This window comes from Phocoena sinus, chromosome 6 (assembly GCF_008692025.1).
Source record: "Phocoena sinus isolate mPhoSin1 chromosome 6, mPhoSin1.pri, whole genome shotgun sequence".
Lineage (NCBI taxonomy): Eukaryota > Metazoa > Chordata > Mammalia > Artiodactyla > Phocoenidae > Phocoena > Phocoena sinus.
The window spans coordinates 51724681-51745540 of record NC_045768.1 but is presented as its reverse complement, the minus strand read 5'-3'; the positions used below and the strand labels follow the sequence as shown (position 1 = coordinate 51745540).

General features: G+C 40.8%; 1 protein-coding gene across 4 annotated transcripts in view; it reads right to left on the bottom strand.

Annotated features, from left to right (window-relative positions):
- Positions 1-20860, bottom strand: part of DOCK8 (dedicator of cytokinesis 8) — a 227101-nt gene that overhangs the window by 117076 nt on the left and 89165 nt on the right. For all 4 annotated transcript variants that reach the window (XM_032636094.1, XM_032636092.1, XM_032636096.1 and 1 more), the window contains 5 exons: positions 16364-16576; positions 11931-12016; positions 8107-8173; positions 5866-6015; positions 2315-2395 (listed from right to left, as the gene is read on the bottom strand). In XM_032636094.1, coding sequence (XP_032491985.1) covers positions 2315-2395; positions 5866-6015; positions 8107-8173; positions 11931-12016; positions 16364-16576 — 597 coding nt within the window. The remainder of the gene's footprint in view (positions 1-2314; positions 2396-5865; positions 6016-8106; positions 8174-11930; positions 12017-16363; positions 16577-20860) is intronic.

Below are 20860 nucleotides of genomic sequence, written 5' to 3'. Positions count from 1 at the left end.
CTATAAAACTCTTAGAGGAAAACATAGGCAGAACACTCTATGACATAAATCACAGCAAGATCCTTTTTGACCCACCTCCTAGAGTAATGGAAATAAAATCAAAAATAAACAAATGGGACCTAATGAAACTTAAAAGCTTTTGCAGAGCAAAGGAAACCATAAACAAGATGAAGAAACAACCCTCAGAATGGGAGAAAAGATTTGCAAACGAAGCAATTGACAAAGGATTAATCTCCAAAATTTACAAGCAGCTCATGCAGCTCAATAACAAAAAAACGACTCAGTCAAAAAATGGGCTTAAGACCTAAACAGACATTTCTCCAAAGAAGACATACAGATTTCCAACAAACACATGAAAAGATGCTCAACATCACTATTCATTAGAGAAACGCAAATCAAAACCACAATGAAATATCACCTCACACCAGTCAGAATGGCCCTCATCAACAAATCTACAAACAATAAATGCTGGAGAGGGTGTGGAGAAAAGGGAACCCTCCTGCACTGTTAGTGGGAATGAAAATTGATAGAACCACTATGGAGAACAGTATGGAGGTTACTTAAAAAACTAAAAACAGAGCTACCATATGACCCAACTACTGGGCATATACCCTGAGAGAACCATAATTCAAAAAGATACATGTACCACAATGTTCATTGCAGCACTATTTACAATAGTCAGGACATGGAACCAACCTAAATGTCCATCAACAGATGAATGGATAAAGAAGATGTGGCACATATATTCAATGGAATATTACTTAGCTGTAAAAAGGAACGAAATTGACTTATTTGTAATGAGGTGGATGGACCTAGAGTGTGTCATACAGAGTGAAGTAAGTCAGAAAGAGAAAAACAAATACTGTATGCTCACGTACAAATATGGAATCTAAGAAAACAGTACTGATGAACCCAGTGGTAGGGCAAGAATAAAGACACAGATGTAGAGAATGGACTTGAGGACATAGGGGGATAGGGGAAGCTGGGACAAAGTGACAGAGTAGCACTTACATATATACACTACCAAATGTAAAATGGATGGCTAGTGGGAAGCTGCTCGTAGCACAGGGAAATCAGCTCAATGCTTTGTGACGACCTAGAGGGGTGGGATAGGGAGGAGGGGAGGAGATATGGGGATATATGTATACATATAGCTGATTCATTTTGTTGTACAGTAGAAACTAGTACAACATTTTAAAGCAATTATACTCCAATAAAGATATAAAAAAAAAAAAACCAATATGGCACCAGCACCAAGTCAACTGCCTCTGCCATGGATATGACAGCCATCTCCAAAATCCCTACTCTACTGATTAAAAAGAGGGAATAGGCAGAAAAACAACACATCTCAGGCCAGAAGTCCAACTGATAAGGAAGTACAGAATAGAAAAGGAGGAATTTAAAGAATTAAAGAAAGCCTACATTCAATTATTAAATATACCTTCAGCTAAACAAACAAACAAACAAGCAAACAAAAAACCCAAAAGTATTGGGGCTTGTTATACTACCTAATCAACAAGTACCTCTTTTAGGTGCTAGCTACACTGGATTCGCAAGAGAGAATCTTGGGATGAAAAGTTTTGTACATCATCTATTAAGCTCTTAAGAGAGTCTGTTTTTCCATAGTTGTCTTGGAAGATTCCAGAAAGATCTATAAGGGTTCCTAACAACCTCCCTATTAGGTTGACAACACTTCCAAAGTAATCATTCTAAGTTCAGGATAAAAGGTATATTAAAAAAAGCAAGTTATCTTGAGTTCAATAAATCTTACTTGAAGTTTATGAGTCTGCAGTAGGATGCTGTTAGGCAAGTCTTATTCCAAAAAGGCCGTGTTTTAAAAATTATGTTGGAAACTTTTGCAAATGGGTGCTTAGAAGAGACGTCCTTTTCATGGCTCAGTACCTATGTTGTACTAATAAATTTACGATGTACAGCAGTCTCAGCTAATGTCCAAATATCCAAATCAGAAAGCTAGGGGAGCTGTGGCACTGTTCCGTTTCATGGGGTGTCTGTGGCCCTCCCAACCGAGTCCGGGCCTCAGAACCAAGAAAACAGGACGCGTTTTTGCCCTAGTCAAGTTTTGTAATTAGACATTGGTGTGTACATCATCGTTTGCTGAGTTTAATAGTTTATTTCTTTAAAAAGTTGTCATCAGTGAAGTTTCCCTTCCTTATTTTGTTTGAATATAATTTACTAGTGCTTCATATGGGGACACATTATGGACTAAACTCCATTAACTATTTTATGGGAGACTTCTGAAAAATACCTGCTTATTCTAAAATGTTACCATTTAGCAATACTCAAAATAACATACCTTTCCACCATCACTTTCTTTGATAACCATGTAGGGTTCTGCACAGTCTCCAATCTCTCCCTGCTGAAGGACTTTTTCAATCTACCAACAAAAATAATATTAAAACAAAGCATGTGAATTATATTTGTATAATGGAATCTATGCAACCATCAAAATAGTGTCTTATGACAATATTTGATGACATCAGATATCCATAATATATGTTTTTTGATTAAAAAAATTAGTACGAAGAGTATCACACAGTTTTGTAAAAAAAAATCATAAAGGCATATTAAAAGGATGATAGATATACAGTAAATGTTAATAGTAGTTATCTTTGTATGGTGGGATTATGTACTGTCTTTATTTTCTTCCTATTGCTTACGTGTATTTTCTGTTTTTAAACAATAAACATGTATTATGCCTACAATAAAAAATACAATAAAAGTTATTTTTTAATACAAAACCCACGAGATATATGTAGGATGTTAATAGCTCATTTTGTTTATTATTGCTTACAATGTAAAAAAAGAGATATGACCTCTGTGAAAGTCAGGTTGGGGACTAAAATCTTCCACAAAATGAATAAATGAACAGAATAAATTATCTGTAATTGTCTCCCTTGTATTTCCTATTAGGGCTGCTTTTCTGAATTTAACAGACTTGGAAAGGAACTTGAAAGCAGTAGGATGGTACAGCTTTTCACTCTGCTAACTGGCTGGTAATATGAATTACTACTGTCAAGCATCGTCTTCCATCTTGCTGCAAGTGAAGGACCTGGCTGGCCATAAATCTAGGCACCATGTTTAAGAGAAAAACAGCAGAAATTTAAAATTGTCTAACCCTCTGCTCAAAGAAAATTTAATTTAACTTATATGTGGAAGAGAAAAACAAATGGATTTAGTCCCATTAGTCTGTGTTAGTAGTTGAGATAATCCTTGAAGAAGAAGTTTGGGGGCTTCCCTGGTGGCGCAGTGGTTGAGAGTCCGCCTGCTGATGCAGGGGACACGGGTTCGTGCCCCGGTCCGGGAAGATCCCACATGCCGCAGAGCGGCTGGGCCCGTGAGCCATGGCCGCTGAGCCTGCGCGTCCGGAGCCTGTGCTCCACAACGGGAGAGGCCACAACAGTGAGAGGCCCGCGTACCGCCAAAAAAAAAAAAAAAAAAAAAAAAGAAGTTTGGGTCAACATATCCTAAAAGGCACACATTCTTAACAGGCACTATCAATTAGGCACCAAGTATTTAAATCAGAAATACCCAAGTGATGGAGGGTGATTCATGGAGTTTCAAAGGAAATGGCATGGGGCTGCTCAATGAACATCTGTCTCAAGGAGACTGCAAGCATTAAGTCTCTCGTCTCACAGAGGAACTTAAAAACCCCTTCCCACTGCCATAGCCTGAAGAGGAGGCTGATCCTCCTGAGAGATGCACCAGGTTGAGGCCATGGACACATAACACGCGAGGTAGAGACTAACCCATTTTCCTGTTAGTCAGCGATCATTCACCTACTCATTTGTTCAGAAAACATTTGTTGAGTCCTTTCTGTAGGGTAACTGTTGGGGAGACAAGGTGGTGAACATGATAGGCCTGGTCCCTATCCTCCTGAAATTGATGGTCGGGAGTTTATACAGCAAATTGGAAAGAAGCTAATTTTTCCATGAGGTCAGTGGACAGAAAGGTGGCCTTTAAAATGAACTTTGAACCGAGATAAAGAACCTTCTCATTAGAATCCGGAAGCGAAGAATGGGAATGCCATGACTTTGCATCTAGAGCATGGAACCCACAGGAGAGGGATCTCCAGAATTTGGAAGGAGGATCCAGATTCGACCAGATCAGCAGATACGATTCCCTTCACTGAGTTGGACAAGGCTAACTTCAGGTACTTTGCGAGAAGGAGCTGCCGGCTGCTATGAGAGCCTATTATGTGGTCCTTCAGCATTGATACGTAAAAGAAACGCCTGAGTCCTCGTAACCACGGCAGGCAGGGGAAAGGGGCATATCAGAATTGCCTGGGAATTTCTTTAAGGTAAAGAGGCTACCCTCAGCCCTATTTAGAGGGAAAGAAGCAACAACTGTGGCATTACAATAAAGAAAAACAAATCAGAAGCAAACCAGGGACTGTCTTACTGAGTAGATTTAAATTTCTTAACTCTATCCAGACAATTTAGAGAATGTTTATCACTGCCAAATGAATGCATTTATACATCTGAAAATTTTGGAATATACTTAGTAATAGTCACCCGTAGGTAACCACTGATATTTAGCAGACTACCATGGGTTACCCAAAATAAAGTCATCCACTGAGAACTGGAATTGGAAATAAAATTTGGATCTATGGAACTGGTATTGGCTTCTTTGATTTCCCAGGCTGGAGTGAATTTTAAAAGTAACTGCAAGCTGCTACAGTTTGCTAGAGTGGACTTTAAGCTAATTTTCCTGTATGTCTAAGTAATATTGCAATGAAAAGGACACACATTAAGTGTGACAACAAGAGATGTGTCTTTTTAGCAATAGGATTTTAACTCTGTTTTCCAGAAACTTCAATAAGTTCCCTTCAAGCTATAATGGCCTTTCAGAAATTTTGTAAAACGGTGTAAAAGGAGCTAGAATGGAAGGACATCTGCCTCTTGTTAAGTGACCTCCACATCACCTGAAGTTTTTGGAACCTGTATGCTACTCTCATGGGATCGTGGGGGAATCAATGAGATTATAGACATAAAACACTGTGCTAACTAGAAAATGTCCCAATCCTAGAATGCTGGGTGTACATGAAATTAAAACAACAGGACTTTTTTTTAATTTGAGGGTAAAGAGTCAATGAGACTAATTACTTGGCTTAAAGTAGATAAAATACTCAATGTTTGCTGTTAACTTCTAACCAGCCATTTTGGTGTGTAGAGGAAGTCTCTGGTTTTCTTACGTCAGCAAAGAGTACAATCTAGAATGAAAGGTCTTTCCGCTTAGAACTGCCCACAGATTTTGACTCTCACTAGACATACTCAGTCTGTGAGATGGTGATGAAAAGGGAGAGTGAAGCTTGGACACTATAACCCACACCTCAAACTGTCAGAGCCTGTATTTTCGGACATTTAACTCTGGGTCTTTAGAAAAATGTGAACATGATTAGGAGACCCTATCTGAGATTTTTCTCCACAGCAGCATCCCAGAGCTGGATAGCTGAGGGTGTTTTCCTTGTTAGAAGGAAGGGTGTCTATACATGCCAGACTTTATTCTGTAATCACAACTACTCATTGAGGGAGGTGTTATTATCTCCACTTTACAGATGAAGAAACTGAGTCTCAGAAAGGTTAGGTAATTGCCGAAAGTCATATAGCTACTAAGTTGCAAAGCCAGGACTCAAACCTAGGACCGTTTGACTCCAAAACCCATAGTCATTCTAGTACCCAACACAATTTGCTCATAAAGGAAAAGGAGTAAAGTTGAGAGGGAAACAAAGCGAATCTCACAGAGGACATGTAATATTTTCTGATACCTCTTTCACTCTAAACATGCACTGGGAGTAATGCAACAATGAGAACATCAGACTGTGCCAATCAGATTGTGTTGAACTACCTTGACTACTAGGTAGATGTCTGAGGATGGATAGGTGACTGAGAATACCGCAGATCTTGCCTGACTGGACGTGGCAACAGAGGGCGTGTGAGCACGCAGAAATCCTTTGAATTGGTCAGAGTTCAGGTCACAGTGAAAATTTTCTGAGATCTGTAAATGAGTGGCAAAATGAAAAATGAGTTATACCTATTGTTCTCATGGTCTAAACATGTTAAAAAAAAAAAAGTGGAAAAGAAAAACCCACCAGGTTTCACCAAACAAATAAGTATAACCGTAGACATGTTTTATGACTAGCGGCTGCTGGAAAATCTGATACGTATTTTGTCACAGTCTCTAGGTATTTCTGAGTCATTTGAGAGATGTTCTTTGAAACATTAAAATTTGTATTAACCCACCAGTATCTCCTGAATTTCAGTGATGTGCTAGGTCCTGCATTGAAGAAAAGCAAGGCATTACTTTGGCTCTCAATTAGTTTACAATTGAGAATGAGGGAAAAGGCAAATGCATACTAACTACGGTAAGAGCAAAATATAAGTGACCACAGTCATACAAAAAAGCGCTGTGGAAGTTCTCGAGGGTGAGAGGTCACATCCAGTTGGGGGGATGGGGAATGCTTTCCATGGGGGAGGCATGTGAGATGGACAGGCCTTGGAAGAAGGTTCCGCCAAGCAGAGCTGGAGGGGGACTGTGTACCAGGGAGAGTGCAGCACAGATATCTCAGAGGCTGGAACACAGGGAGTGACTTTAGTTCACATCAAGGAGCCTGGCTTGACTCTGCCTAGGCTCTCGAGGGAAAGAAAGCAGATGAGAGCCATCCTGAAGAAAGCCGGGCATGGAAGCTGAGGAGTTTGTTTTCGATGCTGCAGGTAGTGAGGATCCATTACAGATTTCGAGCAACAGCATGTCACGATGAATGCTCCCGAGCTCAGCGGTGCGGTGTTACTTAGGAACCATGTAGAGCTGGGTTTCCCCTCCACCACTAATAGATTTACAGCCAAGAAGTGGCTCCCGGGCAGAGACTACATTTACCAGCCGCCCCTGCAGAGTTAGGAGTGAGCACGTGACTAGATTCTTTCCAGTGAATCGTGAGCACAAGTGACGGTGTGTCTAACTTCCAGGCTCCAACACCACCCCACACCCCCACCATCTTTTCCCCTTTTTCCGGGGGCCGTAGTGGCAGTGACAAGAGTGACTGGGGAGGGCACATACTGAAGATGTACGGAGGAGACACTGCCACTTGGGTTCCCGAATGCCTGAGTGGAGGAGACCACTGTTGACCCTGCACCTCCCTACTCTGGACAAAGAGACAAAGGCAGAAAATTCTCCTTCTTCTAGCCAAGGGTTCTCCATACGTGGTCCCCTGACCAGCAGCTTCAGCATCACCTGGGGACCTGTTCGAAATGCAAATTCTTAGGCCCCATCCAGATTTACTGAATCAGAAACTCTGGGGGTGGGCCCACCGTCTCTTTTAACAAGCCCTCCGGGTGATTCTGCCTGTGCAAATCTGAGCTTTAAACCACTGTAAACCATTTAAACCACTTAAACCATTAAACCATTCAGCTTTAAACCACTGAATGTGTGTGGGGGAGGTCTCCTTGTTTTAGCAGTTTACCTACCCTGACCAATACAAATCTTAGTGATTATTAATATTTATTCAAACTATACACACTTCCTTAGCTACTGAATGGTTATGGGTAGAGGGGCAGAAACGTCTCCTCTGGTTTTGCTATTTGTGCCCTCCTCTGGGAGTTACAAAACGACAAAACATTAAGACATTCATGGAGAAATCTTTTCAATTAAAAGCACAATATACTTGGTGAGGTCTCTACCTGATGGCAAATTTAGACTTTCATTGCACGAGATGCCTTCCATTCATGATAAGCCTGTCTCACAATGCAAAAAATCCCCAAACTGAGGAAACATTATATGCACTGGGCTTGTTATAGCCATGTTTACATTGCTTTGTTTTATGTGTAACCCCATATGTCACTATTTCACTTCTCTATCTCAGCCAGGCTACCACCTCCAGCCCACTTTCTCGTAAAGGTTCTTCAAAGAACATAAATTCCCAGGTCACTTCTTTAAAAACTGCAAAGGCAACAGAACTGGACATATCAAAGGTCATTTGCTTTCAAATCTGATGTGGTTTTCCTACATAGAAGTGAGACTTAAAAACATGAACCCCAAGACAACGAACAACATGCAATGTCCTCAGGGTTGGGCTATTTTTTGCTGTCTTACCTTTTTCCTTTCTTTAACATCATAGAGGGCAATGCTGGCAAACAGAGGCTCAATTTCAATCTCAAACCTGTCAGAGAAAGAGAGAAAAACATATAGTTTCAACTTAGATAATTCTGAATTTTCTGAAAGTGCCTGGATATATAATCTGGTTAAAAATGTAAGTTGTTTTCAGAAGTATTTGGGTAGCTCTATGCATGTGAGAATCACACTGGAATGTTAATGGAGAAATATGGGAGGTTCATGGAAAATTCCTAATCATTTGAGATCACGGTGGATGGTACGTTCTCCCCAAAAGTGCTTGCTGGTGTCACTGCAATAGAGAGCGGGTGGAACAGACCCTTGGTCTGATCCAGTATGGCACTTCTTACCATTGTAGCTGCTGTGTTTTCAGAGGATTGAGTCTCTGCCTTAGCTAAAGGTCTTGTTTACAGTTTACAGATTACTGCTAGACTAGAAAGCTCTATTATTCAATTTTAAGGGCTGGGGCTTTTCAGCTAGTACAAAAAGAAAGTTCAGTTGCTTTTCTTTAGGTTAGGTTATGATGTGTGTGAATATCTGGCCCTTCCTACCTCCACTGCCAGGGTAGCTGCTGACCTGAGGTGGAGGGAGGGGATTGAGCACTGCTGATAAACACTGAGGTGTGTGGATCCAATGAGAGCTGGAAATACGGCCCTAATTGCCAATTCCCCCAGAAATGGTGGGTTTGAAGAGAGGGCATCCCCAAAGCATAATCCTGCCACACGTTATAGGATGCACATGGAGCAGAGATGTTCACCTTCCAAATTTCTCAGGTTAACAATCCATGATACTGCCAGCTAAGAGCCCTAGTAATCAGGCCCTGGATCACCGTTATTGCAGAAGTCAGGTAAATTAGGTCAAATTTTGTTTCAAGGCCTATGTGAGAGGATGGCCTTATCATTGGATAGCTTTGTCTAAAAATAGGACTTTTGAAGTAGAATATTTGGGCAGAGGTAACCACAGACAAGAGTGAGTCGGTCAAATGGCACTTTTGGAAATGAGGCAGTAAGGCATGATGGCAAAGGAGGGCACTGAGTCAGACAGACCTGGGCTCTGTTCCCTCTCCCGCTGCCTGCTAACTCTGGGATCTTAATCAGGTTACTTACTTTTCCCAGTTGCATTTATTTATCTGTCACATGAGGAAAGGACATCTGCTCTTCCCATTTCCTAGGACTGTTGTAAGCATTGTGAAAGATAATGTGTGTGAATATGCCTTATAAACAATGTCAAGAACACCATGATCCACAGTAGCCAAAAGGTGGAAGCAAACTCAGGTGTCCATCAAGGGATGAATGGATCAATAGAATGTGGTATATGCATACAATGGCATATTAGTCAGTCTTGAAAAGAAAGGACATTCTGACACATCCTACCATATGGAAAAATGTTGAAGACACTGTATAAGTGAAATAAACCAGTCACAAAAGGACACGCATTACATAATTCCACTTTTATGAGGGAATGGTGGGAGAAAGAAATGGGAATTATTGTTTAGTGGGTACAAAATTCCAATTTGGGAAGGTGAAAAGAGTTCTGGAGATGGATGGTGGTGATAGTTGTACAACAGTGTGAATGTACTTAATGCCACTGAAACACCACTCAAAATGGTTGTGATGGCAAATTTTACATTATGCATATTTCACCACAAATAAAATTTAACATTATCATTAAATTTTTACTGTTCATATTTAAACATTCTAGGTTTACCTATAAGAACTTGCTTTCTTTTATCCAGTTTATTTAAAGTAGTGAAAGACAGGATGATCTCCTTGGTTCATCTCCCCTATTGCAGGCATATGTTGGTATGAATACTATTTAAGATACTGGTGGAGTAGGTCAAGTATACGTTGAGCAAACACTGCGATTCTACTTAATTTCTGCTTTGGCAGTTTGGGGGAAAAATAACTAGAAACTACACTTCACAATTTTCATCAAGAGAAATCCAAGTGACTCAATTTGTTTTTTTAATAATATTACATGACTATATTAGGGACCATGTGTTCCCACCTGTGAGAAGAGCTACCATTTATTTATGGAAAACATCTAGAAGACTTAGTGTCATGCATCACAGGGAAGAATTCCTCCAATCCCAAAGGGCACAGTTGCTGTGTCGGATGAGCTTCCTGTGGTGGGTGGGTGAGTGCCTCAGACAATAGGGTGGATTTCCTGAACAATGAATGCAGAGGGGGACCGATCAGCCACTTCCACTCAGTCCTCCTGCTGAAGGGCTAGGAGGTTCCCCCTTCCGGGTCAGCTCGCAAGGGCTAGAGTTTGCCTTTCTGTACCCGTTGCTTGATACAGAGCTCACTTATTGGCCGCTCATCTCCGCGTACAAGACAAAATGTCCGAACTCCTCCCCCGATCCTACTGGTAAAACTGGCTTAAGGAGGGTGTTACAACATCAAGAGATCTCCACACCTGTGTAAGCAGTCATGCTGGCTTGTGTTCTGAGCAGAGAATTCGGGAGGCTCCACAACAGAATCAGAAATTTATGGCACACAGGAACTTTGAGATCTGGTCTCACTACTTCATTTACAAGAACTCAAAATCCCAGAGAAGTCCCCAGGGCTGAAACATAGTCTTGAATCCAGAATCCAAAGGCTCTAATTGCAAACCAGGTGCTGCCTAAGGGGTCCATGAATTGACGTCAAGAGATGTTATGCTTATGAACTTTTGCCTTGGTAGAGCATTCACAACTTAATATCTTCAAAAGAGCCTATGAAGAAGTGGAAGAACTGATTCTCTAAAGCAGCAGTCTGCAAAGAGGAGAGGGAGGCAGGCAAGCACTCCAGGGGGTAGGCAAGACAATCCACTGAAATGCAGGAAGAAAATACTATCATTTATTTTTATTTATTGAGTTCATCCTTCAAAATGCCTCATTTATGTATGTTTTATAATATATATAATATTTAATAAACAAGTACAAAATGAATACACACGTGCAGAGGATGTGTGACTTCTAAATACAATCAAAAAATATGGAAACAATTGCTTTAAAGCAAATGCGGCCCATGAGATGAATCCAGATTTCAGACATGTTCTTTTTGAAATGTGTGGTACTTAAGAATGAGAAAATATTTAAGAAGTCAGGAAATTATGCAGAAAAATCTGGATTTCTAGTTTCTCTTAAAAAAAAAATCAGACAATTGACCAAAATGGGCTTGTTTACTTGGATGGCAAGAATTGGCCCTAGCTAGTAGTGGGTGCCCCGTTGAGATAGTTTGCTGCAGTCCCCACTACTCTATATTGTCCACTGGCACTGAGACTGAATTTTAGTTGCATTTTTCATTGTGCTTTAACAGTGGTGTGCTGGTAAATGTTTAACAAACAAGCCTCTAAAAAAAAAAAAAAAAGGCTCTAATTTGTAGCATTTTCTGAGTTCAGAGTTGTAAATATTTCCACCATTTCACCATGGCCAATTTCAAGCTACCAACGTGACTTCACTGAATAAAGAGTTGGGAAGAGAAGTATGCAATCAGCTCTCAGGAGTTAGAGCGGACTCCAGCACGCCAGTGGCTTTTACTGTTATTTTTCTTAATGTAGGCCACTTCACTCAATTAATTACCTACGTGCCTAACCTTAGTGTTTTGCCTTCCCTGTCATAGAAGAATGACTGTCAAAGGCTTGGCAGGATTAGAATCTGGGACTAGCTGACTCCAAACTCTGCTCTTTCTACTACCTCACAGGGCACTGTTAAAAGTGTGTTGGGGGTCCTCCCCGATTCAAGCTCTGAGGCTAAAGACACAGTCTGTATTTGAAAGGCAAGAGACACCTCAATGTAGTGATTAGTGTCTGCTCATACTTACTTCAGGGTCAGCAACTTGACCAATATTCTGTTGCCCAGATGTTCCTTAGGACAGTCTGGTACCGGACGTATTTCCACAGCATCCTCCTATTGTTAATCACATTGTAAAAGAAATCAGTAGTGAATTCCCATGAAGAGTTCCAGTTGAAGTTAACTCGGGGAAGGGAAGGCTGCTAGCCACCATGCAAGACAGCTTGCATTCGCTTTATTTCTAGTTGCAGAATAACACATTGACTTTTACAAGACAGTTTATTATCCAACCCCTATGCTTCAAAGTCAGCATTTACAGCAAGCATTTTCTCCTTTCAGAAAGCCAAGCATTTAAGACAAAGAGACCGAGGGAGGAAGGAAGGAAATGTGAACATGGATATGGCTTAGTAACATCCACCAGATGGCAATGCAAAATCTTATACCTATTGTTGACTTTTTTTTTTTGGCCGGTTCTAAGGACACAGAATATTTCTCCTGCCAAAGGCTTTACTAGTAAATATGTGAGTTTCAGATTTGAGATCTGAGTCAGAACAGTTCACCTGAGGCTATAAACCATTAAAACTATAATACAGTGTCTTTCTCGGTTTACTGTTTTCTTAAACAGATGACAGAGATTTGGGGTTGAATTGGTAGGTTCTAAATAGACATGCCCAGCTAGAACTTGCTAAAGTTCTAAGTATAGAGAAGCTTAGTAATGACAAATTTAAGAGATACGTCTGTCTATTTTACTACATAGGGACCAAGGGACTTAAAGGGAAGTATCAAGTTCCTGTTGTAACTTTCAACATTCAAATGTGAACTATCACAGTATCTTAAGTATAGTCATGCATGCAAAGATCAACAGTGCCAGTTTCCCTGAGAACTTTAATTCTTGCTCTTGTAGTAAGCTATGCAAACTCTGATGAGTGGTCTGCAGCTCACAAGGGTGCAACGAATAAAGCCATGTCTAATTGTATTTTCCTGGGCTATAAATGATATCCCAAATACCCCACAGCAACCAGAAGAATTTTTAAATTCTGTTCTGATGCCTACACTGAGCTGAAGTTTCTCAGAGCAAGCTGGAATTTTCAGGGTGATCAGAACAGACACATCTGAAAGGGAAGGGGCCCCTTACTGGAAAACAACCTCACCGTAAAGACACTCGTGGGTTTCCAAGACTGCCTTTGGTCTGGATTCAGAACTTTGGGATCCTTTTTAAAAAGCTTTTCACTTGGAGAATTGTAAACATATACAAAGGTAGAGAGAAGAATGTAACGAACCACATTTACCTATCACCTAGCTTTAACAGTTTCGACTCATGGGCAACTTGGTTTCATCTATACTCCCTCTTACTACCTTCCCCCATTCAGTGTTGGAAGCTTAGAAGCAAGGCCCCACATATCATATATTTTCATCTGTGAATATTTCAGTACAGATCTCTAAAAGATAAGGACTTTTTAAAAACATGTACCATAATACTATTATTACTTTTTAAAAATTAAAAATAATTTCCTATTGTCACGAAATATGTAGTCAGTTCCAAACTTCCCCAGCTGTCTCAGTTTTTTTTACAGTTAGTTTGTTAATTCAGGTTCCAAACAAAGTCTACATATTCATATATTTCCTAACTCTAATCTATATGAATTTCTTGCACCTTTACAGTTATCTGAAATGAGAATGAAATGCCAATAAAGCAGAAGAGGAAATGTGAAGTTGTACTGGATACCCGTTGTTTTCCTCTTCCTAGGAGGAAACAGATAGATATTTACAATGAGAGAGAGAGAAAGAGAGAGAGGGAGAAAGGCAGAGAGAGAGAGAGAGAGAGAGAGATCGTAAGAGAGAAAGCGATAATATGAGAGATGATGCTCTTCCATCAGCTGACCCAAGGATCCTGAGGCCAACTCTACATCTGCCTACTTGTGATTTCATTATGTGAGCCAATAAGTCCCTACCTTTTTTTCAAAATTGGTTTTTAGTTGGGTCCCATCACTTGCAACCAAAAGAGTCCTAATGCCAACTCCTCCACAATTTGGAGTATAGTGGCACCCTTCTTATGGATCAACATATAGGATGCCTTTTATAGAATCAGAGTGAATCAGGGAAAACACTCACCTCATAGAAGCTTGGTGGTTGAATTCTACTTTTGCCTCCCCTGTATACTCAGTCATAATTTGGATGTAAGAGTTCATCTCTCTTCTAACTTTTTTTCGTCAGGAAATAAAGTAATAATAATATAAAATAATTTCACTAATGTGTCAAAAAATTCAGCACTTGTAATCATTTCATGGTAGGCCAGAAAGTTACCCTTTTTTCTACAGGACTTTCTCTGGAGAAAGTACAAGTTAGAAGAACAGATGCAATTTCTGTGTGTACAACTCCAACACATTAAAGGGCTGGTATAGAAGCCCTCTAACATTTTAGACTTAGCAATTTCCAAATAACCTATACACTAATCACAAAGCATTCCTCTCCACTTAGTATGGCAGGCCCCATTAGGACATCTGCTAGATCATAACTGTTAGTCTCAATTGAGTTTCTGCATTGTTTAAAGACCATAAAACAAAATTCCTTCAAAATAGTCTATGATTCATCCTTGTAATCAAGCCTGGATATCCTCCCATTTAACCTCATGAAGGAGACTTTAATGAGCTGATGTCTCACTGGAAGTCTTCTCCTCACTCTTTAACTGTTTTCTCTCTACTTGTGTCCATTTTGGGTCTTTATTACCTTTTGGCTCCTCCATCATGGAACTGGGAGGAAGAGGAATGCAAGTGAAGGTCATATCAGTCAGACATAATATTTCTTGACAAATCTGGTAAGAAGTTTTAAAGCTGTAGATGGAAACTGAAAAGTTACAAGATGTGATTGTTTATGTCATCTTTGGATTTCCATTAGGTGTGCTAATATACCAGGTAGCCATGTATAGATAAATAAACAGTTAAACATAAAATTTGGAGTTAATGGGTTTGGATTCCCCATTCTATAATTCAATCTACCTGCTGTATCTTGAACAAGTTATTTAACCTCTCTGATTCTTACTTTGTAATCTGAAGATGGAGATGATAACACTGCCCACATAATTCATATTTATTTTTAATCTGCCTCATTCAGAAGAGGATTCGAGGTCCCTGACAATTAAAAAAAAGGATTTGAGGCCATTGCAAATAAAATAAATAGACGAGAAAACCAAGGTGGTTGGAAAATAAGGATGAGAAAAAAGGAAAGCTGAAGTAAATTCAGGACACCAATAAGTAAGCCACCAGATTTAGTAGAGGTGAACAGAAATTTGACTCCAAGTAACGAATTCTGTGGAGCTGATTACAAGATGTGACAATCTCTAAGCATACACGTTTTCTCAGTGGGAGCATAATTCTTCTTTGTCCGAAGGCTTGAGGGACCATTTTTTTTAGATCCTCATTGAGGCGGGTGCTGCATGATGAGTAGGTCAATATCCTCAATAATATCTGCACAGTGGACATATCTTATCAAACAACTGCTGTTTCCCTTATTGTCTTTTTTTGCTGACCACTAGTAAGCTCATCGAAGGGCAAATAAGCAAACAATTCACAGGGGTGGGGGATTCACAAGGTGTGAGAATGAGGCTCCCTGATGGTTTTGATTGATCCTAAGATCCCATTTCAAATACATAGAGGCATGGAAGGATGGCATACCTTTTCTGCAAAATTTCCCTAAATCTTATTTCTTGCAACTCAGTTTTTAATAAAATTTGGACAGCAAAGATATATTGTGGTAATCTGTTTCTGGCAAGACGCAGAAATGAAGATATTCTGACATGCAGAACGGGAGACTATGAGCCTCTTATAAAGGAGCCTGAACAGGCCTGAATAACGGTCATCCGCCATCCCATCCAAAGTGCCCCCAGGAGCGACCACAGGCAGAGCCTAAATCGAATTGTTTCAGGTCAGCTCCACTATACAGAGTAGACAATCAAGACCTGGGTGTTCTATGCATTGGGAACCTCACTATGATTATTTTCGACTGGAATGCTTTCAAAGCAGGTCTCTCTAGTTGTTCACAGAGACCATCCAACAAAAAACAAAAAATCTTAACAAAGCACTAACGAGCATCAAGGATTAAGTAATACATGTATTGATAGATTAGCCGCAAAACACACCTTCAAGTAACTCAGTGGTTTGACTGGCTGAGTGGGCTGACTGCATGTAGACCCTTGGAATGTTCTGAGGATTAAATGAGACAGTATCAGTGAAAGTGTTTTGTAAAGCGCTATGAAAATCCTAGTTGTTATTAAGGAACCTCGTCTGTATGATTGATCAATAATTTGCTCTGCTGTTACACAGGCTTGCCTTAGTGAAAAGAACAGCCCAGAAATCACACAAGTAAGCATCCTGACATTACTATACAGTAATGACAAACAATAATATTTTCCTGGAGCCTCCCTGTGTCTTCACTGAAATTCCCCAGCATAAAGATGGTCACACCCACCTCATCCACTGATGGGTAAAGGGCAAAGAGCTCGGCCTGCCGATTGGTCCTCCGGGCCTCCTCATTCTGCTTCTCAAAGTCCTCGGCACTCACTTGTTGCACGAGGTTTTTCAGCCGCAAGTCAGGCTGCAGGCTGCGGAGGTCAAAGTCACAGGCAGTGATGGGGCCTTTCCCAGATACATCGCACAGCACGTTCAAGTGGCAGGGGCCTGCCTGTGAAAAAAGACGTGTCTTGGTGAGAGAGATCGTGGGTCTAAAATGAGAACTAAAGGCTCTGGAATGTCTCAAGACTGCTCCAATGTGAGATTGCAGAGTTGGGCCTCAAAGAATTTCTGACAAGAATCACATCGTAACTTCCTGGACTGGGTATCCTAAAATTAAATGTATCCTTCCTGCCTGGAAGCAGGTAATTAACTCATCAGATGTAGATACACCTGTTCTTGAGGAAAAGTTTGGAAACAGTTCTGTATTGCTGTTAGTTTGGGGCATGTTCTTTTCTGGAGATTGGGAGCCAAACCTCTTATGAACCCTACTCATGTCTTGTGCTCAACCAGAACAGAACTGGAACAAGGTGTTTAAAAAAAGCAGAGACTGGACTGGGGAATAAAGGGACCTCATCCTAATCCCAACTCCAGAGCTTGGCTTTCGAAACTGGAAAATGAGACGATCTATGAGAAGCCTTCAAAACTAAATTTTATATAAACTCCAAAGCTGAATAGTATGTTTCCGAAGACAGAGATGTGGGCATGGGAACAGTTTCCTACAGGACTGTAGTAACAGTTACAGGAATAAACACCAGGAAAAAAAAAAAAAGAGTGTTTGCTATTCCAGCAGTATTCACTCAGCTGCAGTGTGTTTGAAAAAAACTGTCCTATTTCAGTCACAAAGTGGCCACTTCATTCCACTATAAATGTCCTGGAAATTGGGAAATGGATACCTAACTACAGACTTGGCAAAAAACATACAATCATAATCAAGAATATGTTGTAAGAATAATAGATGGATCTGTTATAAACTCCTGTAAAATTTACAGTAAAATGTTATTCTCAAAGTACTATTACATGGACATACTACTGTACAATATCTCCATAATACATATTTTTGGTGACATCTGTCTACCTCATAAAAGTGTTACTCTCCTAGATCATAAATTTTATCTAAACTGAATGTGTTAACAATAATCAATGGTAATACTTTAATTATTAATACTTTTGTTCATCTTAGAATTTGTAAGATGCTTGGGAAACTGAATTGGATTTCCCAACACTCTTTAAAAGGATGTAAAGATGTAGATAGATAGATAGATAGATAGCTATTGATGTCTTTATCTATCTTCAGAATTTATTCTAAGGCCACAACTGGACAAGTGAGCAAAGATGTGAGGACAAGAGTATCTCTGGAACTCTGTAATAACAAAATAATAGAAACAACCTAAATGCCCCCCTCAAGAAGAAACTATTCTGATTAAGAGATGTTGGAACTCTCATACAGTGGAACATTAGGCAGCCATTAAAAAACAGAAAAATGTGCTGCCATTGGAAGAGAAAGATGATCATAGTATATTGTCTTGTTAATAAAAAAGGAAATTATACAATATTGTATATAATTTTTATGAAATATTATGTGTATCATGGATTCACATCATATATATATTTAACTTATGAAATTCAGGCATTTGGCCTCGCAATTCCACTCAATAAGGTGCATAAAAATGATTGAAAAGGGCTTCCCTGGTGGTGCAGCAGTTAAGAATCCGCCTGCCAATGCAGGGGACACAGGTTCGATCCCTGGTCCGGGAAGATCCCACATGTCGCGGAGCAACTAAGCCCGTGTGCCACAACTACTGAGCCTGCGCTCTAGAGCCCGTGAGCCACAACTACTGATCCCGCGTGCCACAACTACTGAAGCCCGCACGCCTAGAGCCCGTGCTCCACAACAAGAGAAGCCACTGCAATGAGAAGCCCGCGCACCGCAACGAAGAGTAGCCCCCGCTCACCGCAAATGGAGAAAGCCCGTGCGCAGCAACGAAGACCCAACGCAGACAAAAATAAATAAATTTAAAACAAATGATCGAAAGGGAGGATGTTGCTGGACTGAGCCTCTCTCCACGATGAGTATTAGTCTGATACTTAAAACCACACCTCTCTTGTATAACTTGGCTCTGAAACCCAGCCGATGACTTGAGTGCTGTGTTAGTGTGCTGAAGAAATGAGTGTGCTTTATGGCTGCGCTGGACACTCACCTTTTGAATTTACCCTTTTCTGCTCTGCTCTGTGGTGCTGGGTCTGCAACTCAGCAAATCACATTTCTGCTTTGCTCCTTCTCCCTTTAGGTTCTGCAAACAGGGAGCACTCCAGGGAGACTGGATGGCTGGGGGAGGGAGAAGGGACTGACCCTTTCCTCTCTGCCTGCAGTTTCTCTCACCTTGGTTGTGGCCATTGGTCCTAGTCTTCCGTTTCTCTGGCACTTCCAGAACAGCCCTCATCTTACCTTCCTTGGAGGTATCAGCACCAACTGGGCAATTCCTTCTCCCAGGAGGTCTAAGTCCAGACTCCCAGCCCCTGTGAGGTCTCTCCTCTGACGACACCACTGACTAGGCTGCGCCCCCTCCTCAGATATTTGAGTCCTAGCTCTGAGGCCCCTCTTCTGAGCTGCTAGGTTCTGATAACTCCAAGCTCCTCCCACTAGACCCATGGTTCTCAAACATGGTCCTGGGACCAGCAGTATCAGCAACTCCTGGGAAATGCTATTTAGAAATGCAAATTCTCGGGCTTTCCTGGTGGCGCAGTGGTTGAGAGTCCGCCTGCCGATGCAGGGGACACGGGTTCATGCCCCGGTCCGGGAGGATCCCACGTGCCGCAGAGCGGCTGGGCCCATGAGCCATGGCTGTTGAGCCTGCGCATCCGGAGCCTGTGCTCCGCAGCTGGAGAGGCCACAACAGTGAGAGGCCCATGTACCGAGAAAAAAAAAAAAAAGAAGAAATGCAAATTCTCAAGCCCCACTCCAGACCCAGTGAATCAGAAACTCTGGAGTGGGGCCCAGCCATCTGTGTTCCGACAAGCCCTTCAGGGGGTTCTGATGAAGCTTAGGTTTGAGAACCACTGCCATAGACCCCAGGCTTAGGGTGGCGCGCTGTTTCTTGTAGTTACAATTTCTGTATGACTTCAATTTTCCTTTTTGGTTCTCGCAGTCCTCCAAAATGTGTTTAACCATTTCCCTATGTTGAATTTCTTCTGTGGAAATACCTAGTGTTTCTTCTGTCTGACTGATACAAGGAACAATTTAGTTGGTCAGCTACATGATGAAAGCTGAATTTAGTCAAAATTACCAATGAAAAACCCCTGAAATTTCCCACAGAGGACAGCATACAGATATCCCATTCCTCAGTAAGCCCACCAGGTTCAGCACTGGAATTGATGGCGGATTCCTCTGCAGAGATAAGTAGTCAGCCTGACTGTAGTCTGAAAAATAGGTATTATTTAAAACCTCTAGTCATATTCAGCATGGCGAGATGCTTGTGTTATGAGGGCACCTGGAAGCTGAAAACTATACTGGTTTAGAAGAAGTCCTGTGCAAACTTGGACACATTTCTTCCTCTATGTTTTATTTTTCTTACCTATAAAATGGACAGATTGGACCAGAGCACTGGTTTTTAGAATCTTTTTAAAATTGTGTCAAGTATATATGCAACATAAAATTTACCATTTCATCATTTTTTAATGTACAGCTCAGTAATGTTCATTACATTCACACTGTTGTTCAACCAGTCTCCAGAACTCTTTTCATTCTGTAAAACTGAAACTCTATACCCATTAAACTATAACTCCTCATTCCCACCCCTCCCCAGCCCCTGGCAACCACCGTTTTACCTTTATATATCTATGAATCTGACTACTCTAGGTACCTCATATAAATGGAATCATACAGTATTGGTTCTTTTGTAACTGGCTTATTTCACTCAGCATAATGTCTTCAAGGTTCATCCCCATGTTGTAGTATGTGTCAGAATTTCCCCCCTTTTTAAGGCTGAATAGTATTCCATTGTATGTATATGCCACATTTAGTTTATCCATTCATATGCCCATGGACACTGGGCTGTTTCCCCCTTTTGGCTACTGTGAATAACGCTCTATGAACACAGGTGTATAGAGCACTGACTTCTAAACTGTAACTACTCTGTAATAGTAATAATAATAATGACAACAGCAGCAGGAGCTGCCAACATTTATAGGGTGCAACGTGTGAGCTGGCGTTGTCTTAAATACTTTACACACATTAACGCATTTAATACTCAAACAACTTCATGAGTTGGGTACTTTTATCATCCTTGTTTTCCAGGAGAGGAAACTGAAGCCCAGAGAGTTGAGTTATCCTGTCTGAGGTTATAGAGTTGGTATGTGATAGACAGTCTGCCTCAGTGTGGACCTTCCAATCATACTGCAGCCTGCCTTAGGCCTGGGGACACCTCTGAGTCTCTGCAGGAATCATTATAGGGAT